The 20,747-nt window shown below is 46.8% G+C and overlaps 1 protein-coding gene across 1 annotated transcript in view; it reads right to left on the bottom strand.

Moving 5' to 3' along the window:
* AFF2 (AF4/FMR2 family, member 2) overlaps positions 1 to 20,747 on the bottom strand; it is a 276,581-nt gene that overhangs the window by 116,268 nt on the left and 139,566 nt on the right. The window contains exons 4-5 of the mRNA XM_004685860.1: positions 5,397 to 5,433; positions 5,074 to 5,107 (exon numbers count right to left, since the gene is read on the bottom strand). Of these exons, the coding sequence (XP_004685917.1) occupies positions 5,074 to 5,107; positions 5,397 to 5,433 (71 nt within the window). The remainder of the gene's footprint in view (positions 1 to 5,073; positions 5,108 to 5,396; positions 5,434 to 20,747) is intronic.

Here is a 20,747-nt window from a genome sequence, read left to right as displayed (position 1 = left end):
CCTGAAACATGCAAATCTTGGGCACATAAACACCATAAAAAATCAAATCTGATCTTACAAGATTCATTCTGGCTGAGCAAACATGTATGTTTTCAGCGTTTGTAATGAAACGGAACTCCACAGCTCCCACTGAAGGAGCCTGAGTATTCAGTCTTGGAGCCCATCAAGCACCAGCAGCTTCAGCGCTTCTTGATGCGAACATTCCAAATGCCAATATTGCTTGTTGTCACATTAGCCAATATACAATCCTCAAAATAAAATCCTCTTGATGTCTGATTACTCTTCTTAAGGACCTCATGCTGATTCATTTCAAACTGTGAATTACCTTTAATTCACAGCTTGAATAGGCTGCCAAATTTTGTTTTCTCTGCTCCCAGGTGGCTGTCCCTGATGCAGTGGAGAACTTCCAAAAATATATTAAGTCCTTAGGAAAAGTTGGCAAGCTCTGAGATGCAGGGAGTAAAAACAGGTTAAAAGCAGGAGTTGGCATACATCTCACTTTCAAAGCAGAAGGGCTGCAACTAACTCACATGTCTGAGGTGACCAGATTATCCAGAGAGTTTACTTGGACTTCTGTAAGCCAAATCTGAGTAGTAGCATTTCTAAGTTCCAAGTACAGACTCCTGCATTCTTATTCAGGAGTGATTTGATTAAGAACATAATAGTCAGCTTTCCCTCTGCCTCGTTACCCAGTTATTTTGCCAGCAAAATGGCATATAAGTTGCAGAGCAAAAATATCGGCTTTTGGACAAATATATGAAATTGCTAGAGATCTGTAATATTGCCTGCAATAACACATGGCAGTTCTCAAATCACAAATCGGATTCTCAAAGGAAACACTTTTGATGTTTTCATGATGAACACTGTGGTATAAAGATGGTCCGTGTTGTAAAGGATGTGAGGGAATTCTGTGGTTAATTTCTTTTTGGTTCATCTAAGACATAATGTAATGCTTGTTACTGGTTATAGCAAACTCAAAAGCATTCGAATAACCATTCTATTCTCTGTGGTACTAAAGTCTTCATAGCACATAGAGAAGTTCAAAAATAGGTATATTAGTTAAATTAAGCAACATTGACCTAGTTTCGTATCATCTATGATGGGTCTTCCCACCACCAACTTCAGGTCTAGATGTGTCTTTATGCAGGGTGCAGATAGCGCCTGGGTACAACAGGTCCCATTTGGTATAATAAATCTCTAAACCCATCAGACGCCATGGGGAAGGGCAGCCAAGTGGGAGGCAAGGGCTCTGAGCCCTCAGCCTGCTTCCAAGCTTCCCACCAAGGAGCCATTCACTTGCCGGAACTGCATACACAGTAATATGTTCGCTTGAAGCAAGTGCTCGTGCCTTCCCACTGGGCTGTGCAGACCTCGTGAGGAATAACTGCATTCTAGCTTTGCCTTTTCTCATCTGTAAAATGGGAGCCACTTGGAGACGGCTTCCAGGATGGTTGGCAAGCACCAGGCTATGGGGCCTGGAATCTCACTTGGCACATGCGCCCAACAGCACAAGCATTATGATGGGAAGCGTCTGACCTCCCTGTGCTAGTATAGTTTCTTTCCCACCTTACTAGGGCTATGTTCAAGGACTTGTTCATATGGCCTGCATAGCCACTGCCCACAGGGAAACTGAGGCTGGTCACCACGAGTCTGTCTCTGTAAGCCATTTACCAACTCTCGGGTCCACAGTGGGAATGATTTCAAGCCTGTAACTAGTTCCATAAGTGGTGACATGGGTTTTATGGACAGGGAAGGGTGGCCATATGAGCTACCTCTGCCTTTATTTTGGCTTTTAGGAAGACGATGCCTTCTTGACGACATGGCTTAAACAAAGGCAGTGTCTGATTTTAAGGGGGGTCTGGATGGTATCCAACTGGACAGACTCCAAATGCTGCCAATCAAGTGCAATAAGGAGCTAGATATTTGGAGGTGCCACCTTTACTGAGGTCAAGTCGGTTCACCTTCCTTGCCTCTGTGTAGGATGGCCGTATGCTTTTGTCATATACAAAAGGTCATACAAATACTTGGCAGGATGCTATGGTCAAGTGGAGGCAGGAATCCGACTCAACAATGAAAATCCAAGTTCTGAGGGTTGGTGTCAGTTTTCTCCTCCCTTGCATTTAGAAGAACCGGGTGAGGCCTGTCCCAAGACTATAGCACAGCTCAGACTCACAGAGGCTGTGGGAGCCCTAAAGTGTCCGGGCGTCTTTGCTGCAGAAATAACTAAGGGTTAATGGTAAAGGTACTTCTGTAGAGTTGTTTCGTTACTAAAGAGTACACCTGATTTCAATTCTGGCCAATATTTGTGATGTACCTGCTATGTGTGTATCGATGTAGATTCATTTGCTTATTTCCCTTAAGGGGCGCTATTTGTATACTTCAAAATAAAAATAATTTCCCCCCGGCCCTCCCTGGTGGCGCAGCGGGTTAAAGCACAGCACGGAGAATCTAAAGCCGCTTCCTCATGAGTTCGATTCCCGCCTGCCCCGGAGGTGACCACATGGCGTGGCAGACCTCTCCTGACCAGCCCGCTGCTCCCCTCAGCAGTGTACTTCGTCGATCTGCCTGTTCTGCTCCCACTCTGTCTCTGGTGAAGCCTCTCACCGCCCCTGATCCTCTGGCCTGTACCCCAGTTCTGTATGCACAAATAAAATAAATCTTAAAAAATAATAATAATAATAATTTCCCCTGTGGTGTCCACTCACATCCTCAAGGTCCAGGTCAGTGCTTTCTCCCCAAAATGTAACTGCCATAACCCGGGTCTTGAGCATGCCCAGTGGAATGCTCTGCATATCACAGGCAGTCAGCGTTGCCCCTGAAGGAGACAGGTGTCACCCTGCGGATGGACACTGCAGCCATCCTGCTGGGATCAAGCCCCGAGAGAACAACATGTTCAGAGCAGACTGAGGCTGGCCGTTCGTGGCGCACTCAGGCATGCCCTGGGCCAGCGTCTGCAGACACGCCAAGGTGTGTACAGTCCTGAGAAATGGGCTGGCTCCAGTGGAAGAATCATATGTCACTGTCCAGGGCAAAGAGGCTGAGTTGGGGGACATCTAGTAAAATACCCTCGCAATTAAAGGATTCTGGCCCTTAATACCCCGTTCTCTTGCTACCGTGGTAAGTGGCCTGAGCATGCCTTTGACAGCGACCAGCCTTGGGAGGGTGTCTCTCTTGCAGCACGGGCTGTCCCCCACTGAGCAGGGCACCAGCGATCTGTATGCACTCTGAAAGTTCATAATCTCCTGGAGGACTGCCTTGCCAATGGAAAACCCTAGAAGCTGGCTTAAAAAGCACTTCATAGGGAAATATGAGAGGGCAGTAATGGCTAATGATGGATGATAATGTAAATACTTGTAATAAAAACTGTTATTATAATTCTGATCTGTGCTGTGTAAGCCTAGACCACACCAGAAGCTTATTCCAGCTGAATTCTGATGCACAGGGCTTAGACTTTAGATCAAGTGGCTTGAAAGACAGCAGCTCATTCATAAAATGGACTCAGTGTCTGCTAGGGTTATAGGTGCTTCCGATCCACAATCTTAATTCCATAGAATGCACTGGATGCCCCCATACTGTGGACCCGCTGCTCTCTGGAAATGCAACCTCTGACTATACACCATGATTGGTGAGTTTATTTCTGTTAGTTACAAAGTATTGGAATATTGCATTTCATGGTAAACATGGAAATGAGCATACCTCACAGCGGGAGCCGAATATTCTTGCTTTAGGAGCAAGATCATTTTACAGTGGGAAAAATATCAGTATGCTTTTTCATGTCTAGAAATCTGTGCTGATTTATTAAATGCTTGAGAATATGTATGCTATTATTCTGCTTTTTTAATAGAAGTGAGGCACGGGAGGAGGAGACAATCTATTGTCTACTAAGATATCAAGAGGAAGGGCAATTCAAAATGTGATTAGTGGAGAAGCTGCAGTGAACAACGCCAAAGATGACTTTGATTTATCATGTTTCCATGTAATTTGGTCCCTAAATCTAGGTTATGGTTTTACCACCCCACCCCCCCTTATATTTTTCTGCTTCCTTAAATGGATAATTCTTGGCTGTTGAAATTGAACTTTAAATTAGAAGACACAGATCAGGTCAGAAAACCTGTAAGTGGATGGTGCTGGGGTCAGGTCTTTGGGGGCTTTGCTGCTAAATAGAATGGAAAATGTGGAAACAGCGCTTTCTCAGAGCCTCGGAGTACCTGGGAGTCATTCCCAGTTGTTTAATGCAATTACTCACGAGCTTCCAAGAGGTGAGCTGTTCAGTTCGAGTGCACCGCTCAGCTACTTGAATGTCATAGATTATTTCACTTGGAAAATTTTCAAGTGTGTGACTATTACACAAAGGAGTTGACTTTCACTTCCTATTATTAGGAATCAAGAAGTTGTGAGAGAAGCACTGCCTAAACACACTCATGGACAAATGGAGAATACAAAACCTCCGACAGTGACTTTGAGAAAATGAATTCTTCCACGCATCTCGTTCGGTTAACATTAATCAACAATGAAGACAGTGCTCAGTGAACTTCAAGGCCCTGGCTTCTGAACTCCTACCCAGGAGCACGTAATCTCTTTGCCCATCTCTCCCTAGCTGCACCTATTTGTCTTTAATACACAGTCATCAGATGCTTGCGAATGCTGAGGTCTGGGGCTAAGTGCCCAGAGCTCAACATCTCACCTCCAATGACAGCTTAGACGTGTCCCATCTCTACCCTCATCTAGGGTGGCTGAGTGCTGCATGTAATGATGCCCATGGCTGGAGGTGTATGATGCTCACACAACTAGTCCAAGATCATGGTTGTTCTCCTATCCCAGGTATTCGAGCATTGGTCCAACCTACGTCCATACCATCAGAGCCTAATGATGATCTCATTCATTTTCACTCACAGACACTTACCATGGGGAATGTCACCCCACCTTCTAACCAAAATCCATACTATTGAGTCAAGGTTCATTTTCAAGGAGGAGAAAACGAGATTTGCAGCACTGAGGCACCATTTCATTGCTAAATGCCTCTAAAGAACCCTATTTTGGAAACCAAGTACTCACGACCTGAATGATACTGACTTTGTAGAAGCTCTGCTGGTTGGGTCGCTCCACTCTGAAAGAAAAGGACACACACAGTCACTACTCATAGTTTCTACACCCAAGTGATTATTCTCAATTAAATGGGTCTTCAGACATGCAGCCCTTCCAGTTATGCTTTGTCCCAGCTTCCTGCCATGAATACCAGATGATTACAAAAAGGAGCCACTTGCACGCACGTATCACAGCATGAATGTTTTGTTATGGTGATTCTATGTTTTAATGGTATTAGTTAAGGAAAACACAGAAAGGGAGGGAGGGGAGGACATGAAGTTTGGATTAAGGAGTTTTGTAAAAACACCTACTTTGTAAGGTGAATCCTGGGGTCAGGTGTTGGGATTCCTATAAGGAAGAACACATACAATACAAACATTAGTTCAATGACGCGAGGGGAATGAACAAATGGTCTATCTGTTATTGCTGAAGATAGAGTTTGATGAATGTTTGCGAACAGGAGACAACTCACCGATTCCAATAATTAGGTTTCTGTCTGTAACTTTATTGGAAGGATAAACATTTGTTAACAAAACTTGCTGCAACATGACCGTAAGTGACATTTTATCAGAATTTTAAGTAAGACTGGTATCTAACTAGAAATGTGCGCAACATGGGAACAAATGACCTGTATGTGTGAAATTCAAGTGCATAATTTCTCACTTAGGTAGGCAATGATGCCTCTAAGGAAATAAAGGGGACTTGGTTCAAACAAACAAGTAATTGTGGGTTTTGTTGAAGTGTAAACAAGATCGTAATTAATAGATATGTTCAGTTCCTTTTCATGGAAATCACTGTAATTTCTACCTAAAGTGGGAGCCGTAGGCCATAGGTTTACCCCACCTTCACAAGCTAAGTGTTCTGAAAACACTATCACAGATTTGGTGAGGTACAGGAAGCAATTTGGAATTTGCAAGGGGATTGTATTATCGAAAGGGGTTTCGATCTGACTTGAAAGTCACCCTCGATACAATTCATCCTGTTTACAGAAATCTGTATGTGTACCTGTCAGTTCCCTGGGAGCACGGGATGTCTGTGTGAGCTGACAAAACTATCTGTGAAGAGCACAGTGGCTAACATACTTTTCTCCTCACGTGCCGTGCATATGGCAGAGAGAAGGTTGGCCCCAAACCAATTATTCCCAAGTGGGAGGCAATAAATTCAAGTAAACCCAAGAATTAATTCTATCAATCACTGCTGCAAATAGTCTGCTTTTTAAGCCAAATGGTGCCACTCTATAAAGAAAGAAAAAAAAATAGTGCCACAGCATAATTATTTTTCAAAGAAATAAGCAAGAATGATAACACCGCTTTAATTGAAAGTGAGCTTTGTTGCCCAAGAGACATATTGTAAGATCACCCCAAAAGGGGACCAAAAACACAAGAGATGGGATAGGCCTCTCAACTCAACAATGATCAGAAAGCCCACACAGTTGGCGGTGCACGAGTCGGTGTGGCATCACTGATAGAGAAGTGACAGCTAAAAATTGATAGAAGTAACACTGGTTGATAACTTTCTGTGGGGTCCAGGTGTACACTACTATAAACCAACATCTGTAGCTACTGTATCACCAGCAAAAGACTAGTTTCCATCCACCACTGTAGAACTGAGTCATTTCACCCAATTAATCCACTCCCTTCTCCTTCCCATCTGATCACCACCATTTTGTTAGTAAAATGTGAGTTTATTCATTTTTTATGTCTTTAGCATTTACATGAAAGAGTGAACTCATCGAATATTTATCTTTCTCCTTCTTACTGACTGCACTCAGCATCATCCCTTCCAGTTCCCTCGATGTTGTCACAAGTAGCAAGAGTTCATGGCTTTTCCACTACTGCGTAGTAGTCCACTGTGCACCTAGACTGGTTCCTCCCAGTCCACCCCTCTGTCCTTGGGCACATATGTTGTTCCCATAACTTGGCTGCTGTACATACTGTTGCAGTGATTGATAATCAGGACGTGTGTATCCCTTTGAATTACTGTTTCTGTGAGAACTGATCTTTGACAAAGGATGCTAACAAGCACCACCATTTGATTTCCACCCCTTAGCAAAACCCTAGATGTCATGTGAGGGGAAACACTCGCAGAGGCAAAGCCACTAGGAACACTGAGGCATGAAACCTACAGCACTGGGTGTCAAAGAAGATGCTAAAGGAAGCCAGCAGTTAAAAAGCACGAGACTCTGACCATTTAGTATGTAGGCAAGCACGCCTCCCCATCTCAATAGCCCCTGTGGGCGCAATGGCAGCATAGTGCAACCTCCGGCACATTGCAACAGCTGGTGCTCACAGTAACGTCTAAGTCACCAAGAAAGACTGAAGCATTTTCAGTATAACCCTTATAAGAGGTCAGGAAAATATTAATTATTTTAAAATGATTCCTATGGAAGGATAACCTTTAGTTACTCAAGAATTTCCATTATCCAGAACATCGTATTTCCCAGGGTGCCAAATAAATGAGCAGTTAACCATTTGTATGTACTAAACCATCTAGTAGTTTTCCTACCTGTTATCTTTTAAAAGAGATTTTATTACAAATGTATAGGGCATACATGTGCATAATGTGAGGAATAAAAAAAAAGTTCTAAAGTCAAATAAGCAAAATAGCTAAATTCCTGGAAGACGCAATCAGTCTTTGTAGTGCTCTGAAAACTTGGCCTGAGCTATTAAGCTTCATCCAAGTGCTCTGACTTCCGACATAACAGGTGTCTGGGCACCCAGGCAGTGATGCATGAAGCCAATCGGAGGGCCATGTTATTGATCGAATTAGAGTAAGTAATTGGTGCTACATCTTCTTGATATAGTTCTTAGTGGTAGTCTGAATAAGATGTTTCCAAACCAGGAATCCAAACAAAGGAAACATTTGAACACTGCCCAGGTGATTTTACCTACATACCCAAATCCTACTGAAAAGCTTGGACATGGCAGGAATCTGCAATGTTTATGCAATTATTGTCGATGTACAAAGTACATTTTCACAAATGCCTGCCTCTGACATGTGCATTTCTTTCCTTGGCATCATAATACATAAAGTTAATAGTAGGATATGATGCCAAACTGATGCCACAAAGTATTTTAAGTAAAAACTTTGATAAATACCCAACAATTAGAGGATGCTCTGAGTCCAGATCTCAGAGCTGGGGTTGGCAACCTTTGCATGTCAAGGGCTAGCTAGCAAATATCTTAGGCTTTGGGGGTGGGGGTGGGTTGCAGTCTCCATGGTTAACTGCCGAGCCTGGCCAAGTTGACTGAAAGGAGTCACTGGTAATAGGTAAAAGAATCGGGGCTAGCTTCCCAGAAAGCTTGATCTATACACAGTGAAACTTGAAACCAGATTTACTCATGTTATTCATCATATTCATGATAATATTCATTTTATTTTCCTTTTAAAAAACTTAACCACTTAGGAACATAAACCCCATGGTCTGTACTTTGCCAACCTGTTTTAGAGGATGTTTTCATCCATCAAACCTTTACTGAACTTCCCCTGAGGACACAAGTTCCCTCCACCGTGCTTAGTGATGTCCTTACTTCCTTGCAAGTATTTCCATTCTCTATGAAAAAATAAATGCCATTTTCAACTTGGAAGGGACCAGGAGAAATAGAGAATTTTCAACTCTTTTTACAAATTTACAGAATTATACACTATTTGATCTGGAAAAAAAATGTACACAAATACAGATGGGGAAAGTGAGTCTCAGACCACATAAACAGCAAATAGTGAGTTTGCAACCAAAGCCATCAGGTCCTAGCAGCTAAGGCAGAATTCCTCCACGGATGGACACATCGGTGAGGCTGGTGTCACCAAGGTCTGATGCAAGCGCTGAGGAAAGGCCGCCCTGGCTACACCTATTTCCTGGGGATAGCCACGTGCCAGAAGGCACGTTTTGAACTGGGCCCACTGGCAAGCTGTGCTATGGGAAAAGCAGTACCCAAACACCGGAAACTCAAATTGAGCTCCCTCCTGCATCATTTGGGTGAGCATATTACCTCACTACTCTCTGCCTCAGTTTCCTGCTCTGTAAATGAAAGAAAGGTAAATGACCAATCTCTTCAGGATCTAGTGAGGACCGAATTATTTGCTAGATGCTAAGTGCTGAAAGTGAAGTCTTCTGGGTCCTTCAAACAATATTTCTGCAAAAGTGAAGCGAAAGAAAGGAGTGGGTATGTCGTCATTTTATGCCGCTTGCTTCTACCTTTTTCCTGGGACTGATGGTAACGCAGATAATTGGCAGAGAACACAAGTCATTGTGCTGGAGTCCAATTTGCACACGACTACAAAAAACCATTTAAACAACCAGTTCTATTGTATACACTTGTTAATGTCAAAATTGCAACTTGCACAAATTATCTCCAAAATGGAAGAACACTGCTGACAGCACTGATTGCTGCACAAGTCTGGACGCAAGGCCTGAAATGCATGGACTGAACCCTCGGCTAGAGAAGCTGGGGGCAGGGAGCTGAGGGCAGCTGAGGGAGAGCAGGGACACAGGTGGGAATGGGCAGGGCCGAGGGGAAGGCCACAAGCACCATTCAGTCTAATGTTCATGTGGAGATAGTGACCCTTAGGGTTAGGGGCTCTTTCTCCGATGCACACAGTCCAAATTCCTTGGGCTGGCACTCCAGGCCCTTCATGGGATACACTTGTTTGCCTGGAGTTTGCCTCCTCCATCCCCATCACATAAACCATGAGACAGCATATGGATCACACCACGACCCCTCATCTCTTCATGCCTGGGCCCAGCGGGGTCTTTGGCATGGAGTGAGCTGCTCTGGGGTCCTTTTGCATCTGTCAGAGTTTTCCAAATAGTGTCACCTGTGAGCACTTCCTGAACCACCAGGGACAGTTAGACATTTCTTTATGAAGACACTACGTTGTTTTGTGGCTTAGCTGATGGCATGCTGAGAATTTTCCTTCATCCTCTAGTTTATGTCTGTGCTATCCTCACTAAATGGCTTCTGAGTGAACGAACAGGTGGATGAATGGGATGAATGGACAGATGACTAGATGGAATGGAAGGGAGGCATTTTATTTTGTTTTAAATTGTGTTCTTAGAACAATCATGTATGCTCCCCTGTCAGACTCGCCAGCTGCGGGCATGGTGCCTGGGACAGAGGCAACACCCCAGGAAGTAAGATGTGCACCTCCTGATTAGACTCCTGATTAGGGTTAGACTCCTGATTAGAGTGAGTCTAGACTTCCTAGCTCTGGAACACTAGGCCCATTTTGAGATCAACATCATGGAAGAAAGATACAAGAAAAAGGGGAAAAAGGGGGCTGTCCTGGGAGGGCAAAGGTGTCTGGGCCCAGAGTCACAACTGTGCACAGCACAGGGAGGAGCAGGCCAGGGAGAGATCAGTCTCTGAGGAAGAGAAACAAAGTGACTTTATTTTCAGGCACTTGGAAAATTAAATGCTTTCTTGACACTAAAGCCAGTAGACCCTTTCGAAATACTTATTGACTGATTGGCCTTCTTTTTTGAGGGAAACTTGAAGTCACTAGGTCCACTGCCCTGCTCCACACCAGTGCCTGAAGTCTAATCTGCAGCGCAAGGGACCGCTCCAGGTCGGGGGCTCACTGCAGGCGCGGCCACGCCGCAGTAGACTCGCCACACGATTTTTCCTGGTTGCAGCTACAGATCTGTCCCCAGAGCTGAGGACTGTACCTTCAAGCTGCACTGACCATTTCTCCTTTCTAGTGACAAGCTCTGAGCTGCAGAAAGACATGATCCTGTGCCCTGTTTGTGGGTTCAGGCATTTGTGACTCCTACATTCATTTATCAGGAACCTTCAACTTTTATTCTAAGGTTTCAGTCCCGCATCTGCTCACGATCTCAGGTGCTCCCGGGAGGGACTCGTGATTGCTTGTGGGCTCCAACTCCTGGTTGCTCACAGCGCTGTGGCCACCCTGGCCCTGGATATCTGACTCGTTTCTCCATAAGTTGTCTACTGCTTGTGACAAGACCACGCTCATGGTGTGGATGTTTCTCTGTGAAGAGACAGCGAGGGTGAGCTTTGAGGTGACTGTGGGGTGGGAGGCTGTACTCTGCCTGGCCGCACGAGTACCATTCTCCAGAGCCCCTCAGGCTCCTGCTTTGGTACCAGCAGGGCAGCTTTCCTTGTTCTTTCACACACTCCTTGAAGAGATGTGCACTTCAAATCTTGCTTGTGTCTTTGGCCTGTGGCCAAGAAGCTTTACCCAAAAAGTAAGATTAATTAACTTGCCTGCTTAGCATCCCAGAAACAGAGAGAGGGCAAAGTTTGGGGAGCAGGAGGAGCCAGCATGTGCTGTCCATCAGACATTTGGACGATAAACATTAAACAGAAATCTCAATGTCATGATGGAAATAAAGGAGCATTTGGGGAGTCAGTTCATAATCCTTCCCCCAGTCTTCCTGGGTAGCACAGTTAGCTACTTTAAAGGTAATAAGAGCTCTCAGGTAGCACTAAGGCATGTTTCCCCCCTTCTATGATTACCCAGTTCCAAAAAAGTTTTTGATGTATGAAGCACTGTGGTGCAAGGAGCTACTTCACAGACGCATGCACACAGCGAATTTGTAAGTATGATTTGAACCAGCGCTGGCGCAGTCTGGATTCCACCTAGCACCGACAAGGAGGCGGTAAGCACACTGGAAATGCACACGAGCCTCAAAGGGGAATGTTTAACCTACTTCAGAGCCACGCTACTGGCAAGTGCCCTGCAGTTGTGCATTTGCATGTGGCGGATCACACGCGGCAAATACTACTTAGGACAGTTAACAAAACGGTCCAAAGTAACTCCATGGCTCTAAACCCCTCAGCGGTTCCTTTTACATTTTAGATGGCTTATTTTCTGACTAAAGCTGGTCTTCTCCAAACTTACATCATTTAAAAGATATAGGTTGTATGTAGCAGAGGCAAGCCAGGGACAGGAAGCCCCAGCCCTGGAGAGGAGAACTGTCTCTTTCATGTCATCTGGAGGCCCCATGAGCCAGCAGAGGCATGCTGTCGCCCTCCTCACCACCGGCTGTAGCAGGGTGCCTCTGGCTTGATTCAAAGGGGCTTGCGATACTTAGAAGAAGGAAATCCCTTCTCCAGGGCGATTTCACCCTCAGATCTTGTTTTCACCTCGTGGCAGGACAGTGATGCCTTGAGCGCACGCCCTCCTCAACATGAGAATCACCTTCGGAAGGAACTGAGCAAAGCTGGCAGGGGAGAGTTCACCTGGGGGGCGAGAGGAGCAGTGTGTGTGCACGGCGGGTGTGTTTTGCGCTCTCAGAGGCATTATACCTGGCACAAAGTAGTTGCTCGAGCAGTACGCTCAGGCCAAAGAATGTAACGAGTATTAGCGTCCGGACCTCAAGGAGACCACATCAAAAGAAGACTATAGCCAAGTTCTACTTTATTTATTTCCTGTTTCCATGTTCACACCCTTTCTTATGCCCTTGTGACTCTTTTTCCTCCTCTTCCTCTTAACCTCAGAAACTCACCTTCATTTACTGGTACTTGCTGGTTCTTCCAAGGATTTTGCATGGTGGCGACATCCATGATGTAAATGCGCGGAGTTGGGCTTTGCCCGCTGACTTGCTTCACTGCTCGTCATTCCCTTGAAGCCCTTCCACACTGGTGAGATGGCCACACTCTTCTCTCCTTAGGGCTGAAGAGTGTGTCTCGGCGTGGACAGCCACGGCTTCCACTGCAACCCTCTATCCGTGAGCACTGGTTTGTTCCCACTGCGCAGTCATTACAATACCGCAGCAGGGTGCCTCCCCAGCACTTGTTGGGGTTTTCTGGGGTGCTGCTTGCTGTGGTTCTGACCTGCAGCCACCTTCCTGAAAAGGCGACGGCGAGCAGCCGCCTGCATCTATCGGCCTCCACATGGCCTCTTCAGTGTGCTGTCTGCTCAGATCGGAGTCACGATATGAAAATGCCCATCATGAGGAGTACGAATGATGGTGTCACACGCACTCAGAGGAATTTCCTGAAAGATCTCTGCACTAGGGCTAAGGAGACCTTGATTCATGTCTAAGCACTGCCAAAAGCTGGCTGAGTGACCTGGCCCAGCTGCTCATCTTCTCTGAGGCTGCCGTGCTACCTGTAGCATGTGGGTTTTGCTGTCCCTGTCGTTACACTCTGACTTGATCTGTTCTGCCTTCTTCACGGGCCGGTACATGGGAAGTGAGCTGGCACACATGCCAGGGCTGAGGGCACTGTCAAAGCTGTGAGTCCACGAAACTCGTCACTCCCGTCCGCTGCACCGGCATGGCCAGGGCACTGCCAGCAGAAGCCTCGCAGGTCTGCAGCGCATGGGCTACATCCAGGCCTCAGGATGAGAGTGGCCCCAGATGCGCCCCCCACTCCGGCCAAGATGGAACAACTGTGATGGGGCCTGCAGACTCCTGGGACTAGGTGAGCAGTGTGGTTTCTGAGCTGGGGCAGCAGTCCACTGCTTGGCTGGGTGTTTATGTGCCGGGAGACTTACACTCTGAAGCTTTCCAAGTTATGGTAACTGGCCTCTGGGTTCCTTTGGGGAGGGCTCTTTTTCCCATGTTCCTTTCTTCCAGGAAGCATATTCTCAAATACCACGGGGTAGGGAAATAAATCTGTACAGTGAGCTGGATGACAAGCCCCCGGGTCTAAGGACGCATCAGCAGCCAATACGTATCTAACCCTGAAGATGTTGGGCCCATGTGTCCTGTTCACGTGTTGAGGGCTTCTCATCAGGCAGCAAGTGCGTGCCTTTCATGCAAGGGCCCTCCCTCCATCCCAGCACAGCAAACGTGTGTCTGGGAGGAGGTGGGGGTGTGCAGCAGAAAATCTGATTTGGTTGAATAAATGAGTTAGAGCCTTTGCTCCATGGGCCTTGGCAGTTCTCTGCAGAACCAGAAAAGGGAGGTTAGACTCTGGGGCTGCCAGGGAATTAGGTCCCTGTAGGGGCTGCCCAGGGCCTTGGGCCTCGGGCGAGCAGCAGCCAAATCATTGTCTAGTCCTCAAGCCACTGTCACTGGCTAACCAGCAGCGGACAGCTCTGTGCCTCGCAGATAGGAAAGGAAAGCCACCAGGGTATTAGTGTTCTCTGCCGGCAGTGGGCTATTCAATGGGGAACGGATGAGAGGAGCTGCAGCACCCGGGGACGTGCCCCAGAGGGAGCGGCGCAGTGCGTGGCAGGGGACTCACCTGCTGGCTGCCGTCAGCACAGGCCGCTGCCCCCAGAATGACATAAGGACGGGCCTGCAGTCTGCAGTCCTGTGGGAGACCTTCCTCAGCAGACCCTGGGAGGACAAGGGCTCAGAGGCAGGGCTCCAAGTAGGCTGTGGAGCCGGGCCTCCCCTCTAGCAGTCTCCACACTCTGGGTCTCCTTGGGGAGAGACACTATGTGCCACAGAAAGTTTTGTCCTAAAGATGCTTGTGCAAAAGGCGCTGTTGATTTAGGGCCCTTGGGGTCTTTCTCACCCACACAAACCACAGCGTCGAGCATCGGTGCCACTGGGAGATGAGAGCCCAGCTGCTAAGATGCAGCGCATCTTGCTTCCGTGAAGCATTTAGCAAACCGCACCTTTAATTCCTAGCTGAGGAGAAATTGCGAGGTGCATGCTCGGGCACTACGAGAGGTCTGCAGTGAGGGGAGGTAAGCTGGCATGAGCTGCTGAGCAAGCAAGGTTGCCCCGGGAGGCAGTCCCCAAAAGTGTGCACAGGGCTCTGCTTAGCCAGTCCCCTTGTTTGCCAGCTGCAATAGTAAGATTGTCTTACTTTCTGCTGGGCTTATTGGTTGAAAATGCTTTTAGAAACATCATCTCCTTAATCAATAATGGAAAAGAGTATATAGAACTTCTGCTTATCACAACTACAGGTGACACCACGGTGTGAGAAATCAACATTTGGGAAGCTCTTGCAATTTGGCCTAAAGTGACCAAGAGGTATCTGAGCACACGTGCATGAAAAGTACAATTATGTGCCACAATGCAAGTGTAGTCTTGCAGAATGAGAAAGAGTGCTCGACTTTGCTGTTCTCTGTGGGCAAAAACCACAGGATTTTAGTGCGCCCCAGGTAAATCTGAGGAAGCTTGGCAAAAGAACCAGTGCCAGCTTGGGTGCTATGAAGGTTAAGTATGATGCCACGGCAACAGCTGGGCACAACAGGCCAGCAGATGGGACAGCGTACACCAGGAACAGCGCCACCCGATGCTCAGGGAAGCTACCATCTCTCCAAAGGGACGATCACAAGTGCCCTGAGGCTCTTTCCCACTTGTACTTGCACCTTCAGAGAGCAGGGGATGCTGAGTCTCAGAAGGACCCTCAACACCTGCTGGGCTCTCACCTGGAAGAAACTTGGGACCAACTTAGTGGACCATGAGGCCAGGAGTAGCCCCATGGGTGGAAGCTATTGAGGGAGCAACTTGGCTCAAATTTCCACCTTGGGAGCTTCTCCACCATGGAACCTACTGCTTCCATAGGCGGTGGGAGGCCCGTGTCCCTAGGCAGTGTTGCCCCTGCCTAGGGTACTGCAAATGGATTTCTAGAAAGGCCGGGGGGAGTTGCCGACCAACCTGATTCACTCGCAGAATCATAGGATCCTATTTCTCATCTCTGTAAAGTCAATGAAACCTATGAGAAGATGCAGAACTGAATGCAGAGCACCAGGTATGTTGACAGGACATGTAACAACAGCAGAATAGTGCAGCTAGGCTGGTGATGCGGGGTGACACATCAGTGACCCAGCGGTGCTGGGCAGTGGCCTGGTGCCAAGGGAGCCCACTGTCACTGCAGGACAGGTCTCCACTCGGCCTGTCTGATGGACTGCTCAACTCCTAGAAAGGCCAGTGTTGGTGTAGCCCAGCTTGGCGGGGGCTGATCAGTAACACTCCTTGCCAAGCACCTCCACTGATCAGAAGCCTGTTCCGCTCCACAATATTCTGCTTGGAATGTTCTCAAGACAGTCTCCTGAGATTTCAGCTCTGATTTCTGTGCAAGTGTTGGTACAGAAGAAGTATAAAATCAACTGCTACATTAAACATCACTTCCCATCAATGGACCGACACGAAATGAATCTGCCACCCTTCCGAAAAGGACTAATCCTTTCAAAAGTTGCTAACACTGAGTTATGATTGCATTAACATGGTACAAAAATGCCAGAACCATTTCTTCTAATCATTGACAGCTCTTTCCACAACTCTCTAGTGCTTGCAGTTGTTTCTGGGAATCATGTTTTTCTATCAGCCCCAGGATCGTGTGTACAAGAAGTCCAATTTCAGTTGCCTGAAACCAGGGTTCTCCTGAAAAAGAAACTCCTTCCAATTTGTGATCAGAGCACACAGTGATCAGAAGCCTGGATGTCCAGTATCACTGAGCTCATTCAGACAACCCAGCCACTTGCCATGAATTCCATTGCATCTACTTAACAGACAGGGCGTGGGTGTGGGTGTGGGTGGTCCCACGTAAGGCCTAAACCTGCTGCATCTTCAGGAGCAGTCACTAAACAGACATTCAAAAAGAGGTTCCACAAAGGTGCAAGCGTGTCTCAGACCATCGCCACGGCATACTGGGCAGAATCCAGCTAGACCTTCTGAGTTGGTTACGCCTCCAACATCAGCAACCTGAGGGTACAAACTAACTGATGAGGTCTGACTCTCGGCAAATGATTACCTTAGAAATCCCCATCCTTATCAGGACATTTGTCTCAATTACTTGACCCAGTCACAACAAGAAGACTTGGCTGCCCCACTAGGAGGTGTTGTTAGATTGAAATTGCCATCTTTGGTAAAGGCAAAATCAGGTGCTAGAAATGTAAGCTCTGGCCACGGAGAAATTGTTTTGTCAAGCTCAGGAGCAAAAAGGAAACCGAGGTGAGGGCATCTGCTGGGTGCTTCCGTGCAGGCAGGAGGAGTCTGGGGTTGCTCTGTGGCCACTTCTTACATTTCCAATTGCCTTAAATGTGTGGCCTTCATCTGCAAGCTAATTCGGACACTTACTGTTTTCAAAAGCAATTTTTTTAAAGATTTATTTATTTATTCATACAGAACTGGAGTACAGGCCAGAAATGCGGAGGTTGAGAGGATTCACCAGAGACAGAGTGGGAGCAGAACAGGCATATCTACGAAGTACACTGCTGAGGGGAGCAGCGGGCGGGTCAGGAGAGGTCTGCCTCGCCATGTGGTCACCTCCGGGGCAAGCGGGAATCGAACTCATGCGGAAGTGGCTTAAGCTTCTTAGTGCTGTGCTTTAACCCTCTGAGCCACCAGGGAGGGCCTCAAAAGCGATTTTTAATTTCACTGTTGAGTGTCTAGCTATTCTGTATCAAATTATTTTGATATCACTACATCCAAAATGACCATCATTTAAAAAACACTAGAATAAAACAATTCTCTAGGCTTTCAGAATATTACAACCACACTTTTTTTTTTTTTTCAGAGCCACTTTACATGATGGAATGACATGCTGTATGCTTGTAGCACGAGATATTTCTTTATGGTGAACCCCCCAATTTGCTCCTTTAGCTCCAGGTCAGCTGAAGCAATTTGATACAACTTATGAATCTTCATTGGCCTCTCCCCTGACACCATCTTTAATGATCTGCATTTAATTTCATTCATTCAGAAGACATTTATTGAGTGTCTACTCTGCGAAGCATCAGAAAGCCGGGTGGCTGGATCAGGTCCAGGGCGCAGCTGCGTTCCAGGTAGCTGAGAATTCAGAATTGGAAGGGGGTAGACGGAAATGACAATTATTTGTCATCATTCAAAAGTGAGAGTAAAATAAACTTGTCGGAGTTGTGTGTGTGTGTTTTAAAGTGGAGCATGCAATTTGTTATCAAATTCTAGAAATTACCAAAGGGATTTGTTGATCTTGCATTGCTGGAGAGATACACAGTGTAGCTGCAGCAATACAGCAGTCATTTAGGCTGTAAGTAAAAGGCACTAGAGAATGACAAAGCGAATCAGAAGGATACATTCTGTGCAAGCCCAGTCTAAGCCCTTCACAGTATCACACAAGGCGTTCGGTTCGTATTCCATTTCTAAGGGCTGCTGTAGCTTTCAAACATGATCACTTTCTTGGAGTTTACACTTATCACATTAAGAAAAATGCTAATGAGGAGTTCATGACAACTGCTTTTAAAAGAAACAAAGACTCAATTGCTGAGGAGAAAAGAAGTAATATCTATTTTCATGGAAAGAGGCCTCCAATGAGCAAGTTGGCCAGAACTTGGCTTTCTCATTATTTCTGAGCTCAGTAAAAATAAGGCACCAGGCCACTAATACAGTTAAACTCCAGCCAATATGATTTGCATGGAATTGTCTTTACTCTGAAACAGCTATTTCAATCTTAGAATCACAAAATCTCCGCACCAGGGGGATGGAAGAGAATTGGTTTGTCCCATTCACATAAAATTAGCTAGTAACTTGGTCACAAGGTGTCAGTGTAACTAGAAGATGGCAAGTCCTCTCCCCTCCACTCTCCCACTCACAGTAAAAATAAAAGTATATCAGCAGCAGTATCAGAGTCGTTGCAGTAACTTGAATTTAAAATCAAAGCCAGGACTAAGCCCCAGTGAAATCAATTTGGAACGCCCCTCCAAATAGCCCCAGCCCCCAATAGGCTGAGCGTTCCTGAATGTCTGAACAGACACTCCTTTCTAGCTTAGTTTTTTTCTGTGATTACTTCAAATAATGGGAAATAAATAGCAGACAAAGAAGCAGGACACATGAGCCCTGGAGAAAGAGAATATTCTCGTCTCAATAGGAACACTCAGGAGCCAGGAGGTGCAGGCAGAACACTGCCCCACAGGCATGGGGAAAGCTGTGTTCAAATAAAACAAGGTGAACCCCTGTCTGCCTTGGTGCAAACAGCCACTTGCCCAACACGGAGCGCCTGATACGGTTTCGTGGAGAATTCTGTACTGACAAATGGTTAAGCAGAAATCCGATCTGATTTTACCACCTGGTCAATTTTTTTTTTCAATGAAAACATAATCACATGTAGACACTATTACCAACATGTCTTTCTTAGAAGTTTCCCACACCCAGGCCACCTCTGTGGTGTTTGCCAACGGCAGAGGGCTGCAGTCTTTCTGCCCCCACGAGCTCCTCTGAGAGCCCAGTAGGATTCCATCACCCCAATGTTCATAAATCTGCTTCAAGTCTGTCTTTTCGCAGTCTATGCAATCGATACTTTTGACCCCTGGTGATAAATTTAGCGAAGCACCAAAGAGAAGATTCAAAGAGACCATCGCCTGCCCTTTGAAGAGGTTCTAGGAAGCAAATGGCACATTGGGCTGGAGGTAAGTGAACAGCCCACAGACTGCTCTCCGCACAGCCCGTCTCCTTCGGGTGGGGCTCGGGCAATCCATGTCCTCTCTTGTCCAAAAGCCTGATGTCAGCAGGGGTTGACACCTGGCTGGCCACTTCTTTCTTACTGGCCCACAGCCCTCACCGCCCACCCCCCAAACTGGCTTCTGCTCCTGTAGCCTCCTTCATTTGCTCTGAAAACAGAAAGAAATGTGCAGAGCCATGAAAAACATAAAACAAACTACAAACAAAAACCTGGTCAAGGGTTTGCAAGCTACCCACGGATGGAGGAAGAACAGAAGGAGGCATCGTAAGACTGACTCACACAGTTGGGGGTGCAGGGGTGAGCACAGCCATTGGCCAGCTACAGAAATCTACATCTCTGGGTGCCAAGGCCTAGATTACAGAGCATGAGACCTAAGTAGGTAGCGGATCCTAAAGGCGATGTCTAGAGCACAGACCAATAGGTGAAAATAAAGATATGGAGATGGAGCCCATTGTGGGATCTCTTGCCCCTTTCAGACTCTACATATTTTATTCAAAATCAGCAACAAATCCAGGCTCACAAGGACTGAGGCCCCCACCCTTCTGATAGGAGTCTATATCAGGCAGCCTCTGCCCTGGCACGGGGCAGCAGTCCTGCCCACCTATGCCTATGCAGGGGCCCCTTTCCACACACCCTCTCCCTCCGCAGGGCAGCAGCCTCCTGCCTGCCCGTGACCTGCACTTGCACGGCTTCAATGCACTGACCCCTCAGTGGAGGCCGCCCTCTTCAAGGCCATTTGCGTGCAACCACACAGGCCTCTCTCAGCAAACCTGTCCCTCTGGGGCAGCTCTTCCTGCCTACTGGTGCCTTATGAACCAAGGCGTGCTTTACAAAAGAACGAGAAAAGAATGCACAGTGTGAAAGACACAAAAGAGGCTTGCATATTTAATAATTAAGAATCCCATCATAGGGCAATTAAAACTCCTTGGCTAAACCAGCCTGGGAGTCAGTGAAGCCTTGAAACTCAGAACTCACACGACACTCGGAGCACACCTGGAATGACTGAGCAGTAAGGAGTTACGTGTTGTGGGACAGAACTCCAAGCACGTGTCATTTACGATGCTGTTTGTCAGCTACTCCAGAACCCAGGGCCAAGGACGGTATCCGAGCACTGGCTTGGCACTGGAACTTCCGCTACCACTGTTCCCATAAGACAGGCTCTCCAATAGGGATGACTAAGATACACTGATCACGAAAATAAAAGGGCAAATGTAAAGTGTAGTTGACCATGAACACAGGGCTTGAAACTGCGTGGTTCCACTTGCTGCAGGGTGTGGGGGTTTGCTCTCCATGGACTGGGCACTCGTGGATTCCACCAGTCACAGGGTCACTGGGTTGAATCCCCAGATGCAGTCC

The sequence above is a fragment of the Condylura cristata genome, unplaced genomic scaffold (assembly GCF_000260355.1).
Source record: "Condylura cristata isolate star-nosed mole 26May11 unplaced genomic scaffold, ConCri1.0 scaffold00019, whole genome shotgun sequence".
Lineage (NCBI taxonomy): Eukaryota > Metazoa > Chordata > Mammalia > Eulipotyphla > Talpidae > Condylura > Condylura cristata.
This window is presented reverse-complemented; position numbering and strand designations above follow the sequence as displayed.